This window comes from Suricata suricatta, chromosome 8 (genome assembly GCF_006229205.1).
Source record: "Suricata suricatta isolate VVHF042 chromosome 8, meerkat_22Aug2017_6uvM2_HiC, whole genome shotgun sequence".
NCBI lineage: Eukaryota > Metazoa > Chordata > Mammalia > Carnivora > Herpestidae > Suricata > Suricata suricatta.
Window position 1 is genome coordinate 101,481,663 of NC_043707.1, and position 11,480 is coordinate 101,493,142.

Here is an 11,480-nt window from a genome sequence, read left to right on the forward strand (position 1 = left end):
AAAAAAGAACAGTGAAAGTCATTTTATGTGAATAAATATAAATGAACATTGATTTAAAAAATTGTGAAATTTTAAAAGTACAGAATTAAAGCAACAATTGCATATCAACCAGGAGTAAAGATAAACACAATAAAAGGTTTTTGAGGGGTATGGTATTAACATTAGACACTGATAAGTTAAAAAGATGCATGTAATATTTTTGAGGGTAGCTTCTAAAAACAATTTGAGTGTAAAACTTCCAAACCAGTGAAGGTAAAACATTTGGAATAATTTTTAAAAAAACATTTAATTAAGTGATATTAGGTGGCACTGATTCTTAATTTCAAAGAACTCACAAAAAAATGAGACATCAAGTAGGCTTCATGAAGGAGATGGTGTTTTCTGGGATTTAAAGGGTGAGTAGGAACTGGTTTGGGCTGGAGGCAGCATAGGAACCAAGATCACCCCCCTCTTCTTTTTAAATGTTTACTTTTGAGAGTGAGAGAGAGAGTGAGCAGTGGGGGCACAGAGAAAGGGAGACAGAGGATATAAAGTGGGCCCTGTGCTGAGAGCAGATAGCCCAATGTGGGCTTAGCCAGAGTCGGATGCTTAACTGACTGAGCCACCCAGGCACCTTCCAACGCATGAGTGGGGAATATTTTTCTATTTGTGTCATCTTTAATTTCTTAAAAGAATTGTTTTAATGTTTGTTTATTTTTGAAAGAGGGAGAAGGAAGGGCAGAGGTGGGGGGGACAGAGGATCTGAAACAGGCTCCTGCTGACAGCAGAGAGCCTGAACCACCAGATTAAGACCTGAGCCAAAGTTGGATGCTTAACCAACTGAGCCACCCAGGCGTCCTTGTCGTCTTTAATTTTTTTCATCCATGTTTTGTATTTTTCAGAGTACAGGTCTTTTACCTCCTTTTTAAAATTTTTTCCTAGGCATTTAATTATTTTTGGTGTTAATTGTAAGTGGGATTTTCTTAATTTCTCTTTCTGGTGCCTCATTATTAGTGTAGAGAAATGCAACACAGTTTTCTGTATGTTGATTTTTGTATCCTGCAACCTTATTTAATCCATTTATCAGTTTTAGGGATTTTTTTGGTGAAGTCTTTTGAGTTTTGAGTATTATGTCATCTGCAAATATTGAAAGTCTTTTATTTCTTTTCATTGTCTAATTAACTGTGGCTAGGACGTCTAGCACTATGTTGAATAAAAATGGTGAAAGTGGATCTCCATGTCTTGTTCCTGACCTTAGTGGCAAAGCTGTCAGTTTTATTCCACTGTGTATGATGTTAGCTGTGGGTTTTTCAAATAGGGCCTTTAATATGTTGAGGTATATTACTTCTAACCTATCGTTTGCTGGAGGGTTTTAGTCATGAATGGGTCTTGTACTTTATCAGATGTTTTTCTTCTGCTGAATGATCATGTGATTTTTATTCTTTCTTTTATTGATGTGATGTATCCTATTGATTGATTTGCAGATATTGAACCACCTCTGCATCCCAGGAATAAATCCCATTTAATTGTAGTGAATCAAAATTTTTTTTCTTTTTTTTTAACATTTATTTTGAGAGAGAGAGCGCGAGAGTGAGAGCGAGCAAGCAGGGGAGGGGCAGAGAGAGACGGAGACACAGATTCTGAAGCAGGCTCCGGGCTCGGAGCTATTAGCACAGAGCCCAACACTGTGAGATCATGACCTGAGCCAAAGTTGGATGATTGAGCCACCAAGGCACCCCATGAATGATACTTTTAATGTATTGTTGGATTTGGTTTGCTAATGTTTTGTTGAGGATTTTTGAATCTTTGCTCATCAGAGATGTTGGCTTATCGTTCTCTTTTTTTGTAGCGTCTTATTTGGGGGTTTTGAGTCGGAGTAATGCCGGCCTCACAATGGTTTTGGAAGATTTCCTTCCTCTTTTTTTTTTTTTTGGAATCATTTGAGAAAAGTTGGTATTAACTCTTCTTTAAATGTTTGGTAGCATTTATCTGTGAAGCAATTTGGTCCTGGATTTTGGTTTGTGAGAGTGTTTTGATTGCTGGTTCCATTTCATTGCTGGTAACTGGTCTGTTCAAATTTTCTCTTTCTTTCTGATTCCAATTCTCAACAAAACACTGTGAAGTTATATCCAGCAAAATGTGTAAAGGATTATACACCATATGATCAGGTGCAATTTATCTCAGGACTGCAAGGTTACAAAATCAATCAAATGTACCTACAAAAATATATCAATATAATATGCTATATTAATAGAAGAAAAGAGAAAATACATCTGATTGTATAATCTCAATGTAAATAGAAGCATTTGAAAAAATCAAGCATTCTTTCCTGATGAAATATTTAATAAACTAGGAATAAAAGGGAACTTTCTTGATCTAATGAAGAATATATATGGGGAATACACAACTCACGTCATTCTTAATGTTGAAAGGTTTAAGCTTTTCTCTGAATATCAAGATCAAGATGTCAGCCACCACTTTCATTCAACATTGTAGGGAGGTGTTAGCTAGGGCAATTAGACAAGAAAATGAAATAAAAGCATGCAGATTGGAAAAGAAAGCTATCTCTATTTGCAGATGACATCATCTTGTACAGTTGATTCTCATTGTGGAGAATTTACCTACTTATACATCCTTCATGGATGTGTAAAAAATTTTGAAAATAGTGAAAATTTTTAGTTGCCTGACATATTTTGAGCTGAGATTGAATAGGCAACACACCACCTTTTTGTTTCAGCTTTCATATCGAGATGTGACCAGGGGATGGACACACTAGGGAAAGAAGCTCTGGCTCCAGGGACAGTTTTTTGGAGTTGTGACATCCAGTACCTAGGTAGCCTTAAGTGAATTACTTAACACGTATGAACCTCATTCTCTCTTTCCTGAATTAAAAGAAGAATCTACTGGGATGAGATAGGATTTAAGGATTTAGGATTTCAGATTATTGTGTGCCCGTGCGTGCACGCACGCGTGTATGTGTGTGTGTATGTGTACATATTTTCCTCGAGGATGGTGGTTCAGTATTTGCTAACTGAGCACTCATGGCAGCTTTAGACACCGTAACTATACACATAATGAGAACTTATTTATAGATAATCCTACAAATTCTATAAAAGAACTGTTAGAGCTAATATTGAGTTCAGCAAAGTTGCTGGATAGAAGATCAGTGTACCAAAATCAGTTAATTTCTATATACTAGCAATGAGGAATCTAAAAATGAAATTAAGAAAAAAATTCCTTTGACCATAACATCCAAAGAAATAAAATACCTAGGAATACTTTTAACAAAGAAAGCATAAGAGTTATATGTAGAAAGCCACAAAAAAAATTAAAGAAATTAAAGAAGACCTAAATTAGAGAAAAGACATCTCATGACTGTAGATTGTAAGACTTTATATGTTAAGATGGCAGTATTTCCCAAACTGATCTACAGAGTTCCATTTACTTTTTATCAAAATTTCAGCTGCCTTATTTGAAGAAATTAATGAGCTTATCTGAAAATTCTTATGGAAAAGAAGTACCAAGAATAGTAAAAATTATCTTGAAAGATAAAACTTTGAAAGCTTTGATGTTGTGACCAGATACAAGACAGAGATGCAGGTTGTGATCCCTTCTATTTAACATAATTTAGTAATGTGGCTTGATATATAAAATAAAAAATGACAAAATTGATGTTTAATATATGAAAGTCAGTAGTATTTTTCTGTGGTAGTGATAGTTAAAATAACCTTTAAAACTGTAAAAATAAACACTCAGAAATCATTCCAAAAATTATATATAAAGACTCTTTTTGGGGAATATATTAAAACCTTATTGTGAGATTTTAAGGAGGAGCTAAATAATTTGAGAAAAATACTATTTATGGATATGAAAACATTTATTTTCAGTGATCTCTGTTTTCCTTAATGTACAGATTCAGTGATACTGCAACCAAGATCTCAGAAGATTTATGTAGTTTTAAATAGAAAAACTAAGTCTAAAATTTAAAAGGAAAGGTAGAGGGCTAATTATTTTTGCATAGGGAAAATAACAGGCTAGCAGGACTTTTTAGATACTAAGATTTGTTGTGTAATTATGAATTATGGTATTAGAGGGCTAAGCAAAGAGACCAATGGAACGGAGTAGAAATCCTAGAAACAGACCAACACATATGTAGACATTTGCTTTTTGATAGGGGCACTCTATAGCAGTAATGAAAGAGCTTTTTAAAGAAATGATTCCAGGATAATTTGGTTTCCTTAAAATTGACTTCTTGGGGCGCCTGGGTGGCTCAGTCGGTTAAGCCTCCGACTTCGGCTCAGGTCAGATCTCACGTTCATGAGTTCAAGCCCCGTGTTAGGCTCTGTGCTGACTGCTAGCTCAGGGCCTGGAGCCTGCTTCTGGTTCTGTGTCTCCTTCTCTCTCTGCCCCTCCCCCTCTCATGCTCTCTGTCTCTCTCTGTATCAAAAATAAATAAAACATTAAAAAAATATCTTTAAGTAAAAAAAATTGACTTAACATACACAAAAAGTTCCAGATGGATTATAGATCAAAGAGTAAAAAAGTACAACTGAAAGTTTTATTAGAGATGAGTGTATCTTTAGCCTCAGTAAGAGTTATCAAACAAGATACAGAAAGCACATAAAATAAGGAAAAATGGTACTACATTATGTTCATCGAAAGATACCATAAGAAGTGTGGAAAAAGCAAGTATAAAGTAGAAGGATATATTTGCAACATGCAAAACCAAGGCCTTCTATTTAAAATAACTGTTGGGGCACCTGGGTGGTTCAGTTGGTTGTGTCTTTTTGGTTTTGGCTCAGATCATGATCTCCTAGTTTGTGAATTGAAGCCCCACATGGGACTCTGTGCTGACAACATGGACCCTGCTTGGGATTCTCTCTCTCTGTGTCTCTGTTCTCCCCTTAAAATAAACAAACTTTAATTTAAAAAAAGTTAAAAATAACGGTCATGAATTCTTAATTATTAGATTATATGTATAATTATATGTAAAATAAATATTATATAAAATGGGTAAGTATATGTTAGAATCAATAAGAAAAAATACAATGTAATAGAAAAGAGCTTTAAGCATTTTACAGAAGAAAAATTCAAGTGATTTAATAAATATATGAAATGGTATTCAGTCTCATTAGGAGTCAGGAAAATATAAATTAAAGCCAGTATGGGATTTAACTGGACTCTTGAAAGTTATAGTAAATTTAAAGTCTGATACTAGTTGAGGGTGAGGTTTTGGAGGAACAGAGGAATTGGAACTACTGATGAAAATTTTGGTTTTCGTTAGTGATGTTGAACATATGCATGCATATGTTATTACTTACCTAGGAGTTCTTTCCTAGATTTATACCTAGACAGACTTGTGCAAATATGCCCATTACACGTTTGTAAGAATTTATGGTAGCATTGATTGTAATAGTCTAAACCTGGAACTAGCCTAAATGTCCATTTGCAGTAGCTTGGAAGAATAACTTCACACAGTGGAATATCGTACGACAGTGGAAACAAATGTACCACAGCCACATGTACCATAATGGATGACTATTAAAATAAATAGGTAAGGGGTGCCTAGGTGGCTCAGTAGGTTAAGCGGTCGACTTCAGCTCAGGTCATGATTTTGCGGTCTGTGAGTTTGAGCCCCACGTCAGGCTGTGTGCTGACAGCTCAGAGCCCGGAGCCTGCTTCTGATTCTGTGTCTCTCTCTCCTTCTACCCCTCCCCTCCTTGCTGTCTGTCTGTCTGTCTGTCTCTTTCAAAAACAATAAACATTAAAAATTTAAAAAAAATAGGTAAATAAGTCAGACATAAAAATACATAAAATATGTTTCCATTCATGTAAATAAATAAAACTAGATTGTTTAGAACATGAATTCTCAGTGGGGAGTATATTGTTCCCATTGGTGGCAAAATTTGGTTCTTTGGAGATGAAAAATTAATAAATATTATAATGGTTTTGGCCCTTCAGAGCTTACCCCTCCCTGGCAAAATCATTACTTAGTATTTAATTTCTGTTTTGAGTTTGAGTATCACATGAGCACCATTTACAGTGATATGAGTTCATTGAGGATATACAAAGCACAGGCACCTTCAGTGCTACAAAACTGTGGTGCATAGTTACTGGAGGACTTTCAAATGATTGTTTGATCTTGGAGTCATTACTAGAGGTGGTCTGCATGTGCCAGTCGATTTCATTAGCTGCTTTGTGGGCGTTGATACTCCGTGCTTGTGTGTTTGACTTTGGAATTAAATAAAAATATTCTGTTTTATTATTTAATTGAACAAGTTATTTAACCCATTAGTTATACCAAGTACTGAAAAGAAAATGTTGACTGTCTTAATATCTAGTGGTCGATTAATCTAGAAGTTTCTTTTTGGATCAAGCAAAAGTGAAAAGTTTACTAAAAGTTGTAGGAAATTAATTTTTTGTTTTTTTTTTTTGGCTGGAAAAATAGATGTTAATTTAAAAATGTATTTGCATTGCTATTAATAAATGGATACACATGTAATTTGATGCATCCCTATTTACATAAATTACATCAAAAAGCTAATATACATTTATAAAGCAAAGTGAGATATTTGATAACTTTTAAAATTTTAACTTTAAACTTAAAAAAGTTAATAATTTGTAACCCTGCATTGAATAAAAGAGTAGGCTTTACATACTTTATATGAAATCACAATTATATATACAGATCAACAGTGTATCTGTGATATTAAATGTTCAGGAGAGTGATTAGGAAAAATTCTGAAAAGGCTCCTTAGGGTTGATAATGGGAAAAAGAAAGGTCAAGAAACATTGGCCTAGAAGTATATATATATATATATGGGTGGTAGAACTATAAAGCAGAGAAATTATTATCATAATATTCCAGATATAGGTGCTGGATACTTTTAGAGTTCTGACAGTGGTCTGTTGCTTGACCTGTGGTAGCCATTCAGGTGTTTACCTTGTAGTTATGCATTAGGTTTTCTTGGCGGCGGCGGGGGGGGGGGGGTTGTTGTTTTGTTTTTTTTTTTTGAGAGAGAGAGGGTGCAACCAAGTGAGGGGCAGAGAGAGAGAATCCCATGAGGGGCAGAGAAGGGAGAGAGGGAGAGGGGGAGAAGGGAGGCTCATGCTCACCTGAAGCAGAGCTTGAGTTTATGCAAAACAGGGCTTGAGCTCACTCTGGACAGGGCTCAAATATCCCTAATGCAGGGCTGGAATTCATGAACCGTGAGATCATAACCAGAACCAAAGTCTGATTTTTAACCGACTGAGCCACCCAGGTGCCCCTATGCATTAGTCTTTATGTTCATGTATTATGAACTTTTCTGTATGGGTGTTATAGATCATAATGAAAAAAAAAAGGTAGTTTGTAGACTTTAAAATATGGAAATGCAGAATATTGTTTACATATCATGATTATGAACTAAATTTTCAACTTAGTAAATTTCTTAATCAAAAAATAGATTAATAGATGAAAAGATTTTTCTGAACAAAAACAAATGCTAGATTTTTTTGTGTTTTTTTTGGTTTTTCAGATGGGCTCAATTCTTCATCCATCCATTAATGATCAGAGATGCAATTGACCGGGAAGTTGAAGCTGTTGATAGTGGTAAGAGAAGTGCTTTATATCTTAAGACTATTTCTTGCCTTGACTAGTTATTTAGCACATTTATCAATAGTCACTGGACTACTTTATCCTTTTGTCATAAAGGGCAAAATTGAAATAAATGGCATATTTATTCTTGAACCATTAAAATATAATTCATTGTAGATTTGAAATAAAACAATGATAGGTTATTGTTTTTCAGTCTGTTTATTGAAGGTTTTTTTTTTTTAATTTGTTTTTAATTTTTCTTAATGCTTTATTTTTGATACAGAAGAGACAGAGCATGAGAGGGGGAGGGTCAGAGAGAGTGGGAGACACAGAATCAGAAACAGGCTCCAGGCTCTGAGCTAGCTGTCAGCACAGACCCTGACACTGGGCTCAAACCCTCGAACGTGAGATCTGACCTGAGCCAAAGTCAGAGGCTTAACCGACTGAGCCACCCAGGCGCCCCTGAAGGTTTTACCATAGTGACTAATCTTCTGCAGGACAGTAGCCTAATTCTTTTTTCTTTTTTAAAATATTTGTTTTTGAGAGAGAGAGAGATTGCGTGACTAGGGCAGGGGCAAAAAGAGAGGGAGACACAAAATCTGAAGTAGGCTCCAGGCTCCGAGTGGTCAGCACAGAGCCCGACGCAGGGCTTGAACCCACGAACTGCATGATCATGGCCTGAGCTGAAGTCAGACACCCAGCCGACTGAGCCACCCAGGTGCCCCAGGACGGTAGCCTGATTCTTAAAGTTAATACTTTAAAAGTTAACACAACTCTTTCTGCATGAAGAAACATTTTCTCTGAGGCATTAAGTAACATTCTGATACTTAAATAGCTTATCCTGGGGGTTCCTGGGTGGCTTAGTCCATTAAATGACTCTTGTACATGTCATGATTTCATGGTCGTGAGATTGATTCCCATGTTGCACTCTGCACTGGGTATGGAGCCTCCTCTTAAGAGTTTCTCTTCTCCCTTTCCTCTACCCCTTCAAAATAAACAAATAAATGTTTATCGGTTGTTAGGTCTATGGCTTGAATTTTGGTAGTTCTGAAAACAGTTGTGATATACTTATGGATGAATAAACTAAATCCCTGAGTAGGAAATGCATTTAATTTTGCTTTTTGACAGTTTTTCTTACCTTTAGGATTTAAACACTGAAGACCATAAAGAAAAACTGTCTATATATAGGGTGAGGCTTCATTATAGACCTATGTTATAAATATAATCCCTTAAATACAGAGTACTGATAAATAGCACCACCATAGAATGGCCCTGCTCGCCTTATTTTTAGCATTGGAAACAAATAATACTAGACTTGAGGGACTTGCAGTTCATACAGGTTAGGCTTGGCTTGCAACAACCCAAGAGGCAGGTTTCTGTTCTTGTTTTTGTTCTTTGTCTTGATTCATTGTAAGTTGTAATAATGACTTACTGCATTCATTAAGAGGAGTAATCTATAGATGGATAGAAAGAGCCATGTCTGAAGTCAGCAGATTTGTGTTTTACTTATGGGAATTTAACGGACTGTGGGCCTCAACTTATTTGTAAAAGAGGGTGGGATAGAATTGTATTCCTCCTAGCAATTGTAGCTCCTTACAATCAAAGATTTATTTTCTTCACTTTTGTTATTTGCCTACCACACTTTCTCTTTTGTCATAGACCCAGATAAGTGTTTGTTAGAGTGGATGATAAACCAAAATAACCAAGGAAAACTCTGAAAGTCTTTCCTACTTTTTGAGACCTAGGAACTATCCTCTGTCTTAAGTACTCTGAAGTATGTTTTTCTTTATACAGTTTCTAGATTGGGTTGAAGTGTTGGTATTTACACAGTCTTTAATTTAGTTTTCATAAGTTTATGTCAGAATATATTTTATTTTGAAATATATTTTTTATTTAAAAACTATTAAAAATTTTTTTAATGTTTTATTTACTTTTGAGAGAGAGAGAGAGAGACAGAGCATGAGCGGAGGAGGGGACAGAGACAGAGAAGGAGACACAGAATCCGAAGCAGGCTCCAGGCTCTGAGCTGTCAGCACAGAGCCCGATGTGGGGCTTGAACTCACGAACTGAACGGACTGCAAGATCATGACCTGAGCCAAAGTCGGATGCTCAACCGACTGAGCCACCTAGGTGCCCCTAAAAAACTTTTTTAATGTTTATTTACTTTTAAGAGAAAGAGACAGAGCATCAGAGGGGAGGCACGGAGAGAGAGAGGGAGACACAGAATCTGCAGCAGGTTCCAGGCTCTGAGCTGTCAACACAGAGCCTGATGCGGGGCTTGAATCCACAAACTGTGAGATCATGACCTGAGCTGAAGTCTGATGCATAACTGACTGAGCCACCCAGGCTCCCTTATTTTTAAATATTATACAGAGATATATATATATGGGCATAATACATGTGATATATGTACATACATACACACACATGCACTAAGTAGTTTTGTTTTAAAGTTAACTTAAGGTAAAAGCTTTGGATTTTTTTTTTTTTGTTTTGTTTTGTTCATTTATTTGTTTTGGTGATAGGAGACCTAGTTCAGTTTGTGACCTGATACAAAGAGCTACGTGTATGTCATTAGTCATTTAACCTTCTAAGTGTGATGGGTTTACTTGAGATCAAGGAAATGAGGTTGCTTTTAAGTTGTAACTGGTGTAATAACTTTAGTATTCATTAACCAGTTTTGAAAACTCAATGATCTGGTGTTATTTTCTTCTGTTCACTTGTGATAGTCTTTCTTCTGTCATTCTTAACTCATTTGCATGTCTTCAGTTGCTTGCTTGCTTGGATGGTCCATTCCATGTAAGAGGAGTCGAAGGGAGGTTCAGCATTCCTGGTAGATTCTTCTTATTTTCCTTTTTAAAAAATTCTTCTCCATCTGCTTATAAAAAGGATTCTTTTGTGGCTTTTTAGTTTATTATGTAGATCTAACTTCATTATTTTGATCACTGTGCCCAGCATTAGCAATTTGTCTTTGGCCTAATCTTTCAAAGGAGTGGTTATATACTTATATTTATAAGCACATATTTACCCATTGCAGATAGGTGTGTATAGTGTGGTTTACTGTTTTCTTGAATACATTTGGTAACAGAAACTCATGTCAGTGTCCATACAGTAGGTTTTAAAATGGGATTAATTTATTGCTAAAAGAAGATTGTAGAGAAAAAAAATGTTCTTAATGATTAGCTTTTTATTTTAGTGATAGTTCATGCTCTTCCATAAATACGTGTAATTTCCTACAGAATATGTGTCAGTAATTGAGACAGGCTATGGCCAAAGCCTTTTAATCTAATCAAGTAGCAGAATGTGTTTTCTAAGTGTTTAGATATTTGTACTCTATTTTTATCAGTTGTTGTGGAGAGACCATTTTTTGTGGGTATGTTTACATGTCTGTTAGCTTCCTTTTGCCACTGAAACAAATGACCAGAAACTTGGTAGTTCAAAATAACGCAAATTTGTTTTCTTAAATGTTTGGAAGTCAGAAGTCTAAATTATTTCCTTAATGCTATATTCCTTTTGGAGGCTATAAGAGAGAAGCTGTTTCCTACCCTTTTCCACTTTCTAGTTATCATCTACATCACTTGGCTATGGCTCCTTTCTCTATATTAACAGTCATCAGAATAGAATCTTCTCTCCTCTCTGATCTCTGCTTCTGTCCTTAGATTTTTTCTCTGACTTGGACCCTCTTGCCTTTCTATTAATACGGACCTTTATGATTACACTGGGACCCAGATAATCCAGGATAATCTCTCCTCAAGATCCTTAATTTAATTCATACCCACCAGGTTCCTTTTGCCATGAAAGGTAACATATTCACAGGTTTTAGAGATTAGGGTGTGTACATCTTTGGGAGCTATTATTCAATCTACCACACTTAATAATGGAATTGTTTTTCTCATGTTGTAGCCATATCTTCATTTTTTTTTTT

At 35.6% G+C, this 11,480-nt stretch overlaps 1 protein-coding gene across 2 annotated transcripts in view; it reads left to right on the forward strand.

Annotated features, from left to right (window-relative positions):
• NRDC (nardilysin convertase) overlaps nucleotides 1–11,480 on the forward strand; it is a 97,112-nt gene that overhangs the window by 46,124 nt on the left and 39,508 nt on the right. For both annotated transcript variants that reach the window (XM_029947249.1, XM_029947250.1), the window contains one exon: nucleotides 7,497–7,570. In XM_029947249.1, the coding sequence (XP_029803109.1) occupies nucleotides 7,497–7,570 (74 nt within the window). The remainder of the gene's footprint in view (nucleotides 1–7,496; nucleotides 7,571–11,480) is intronic.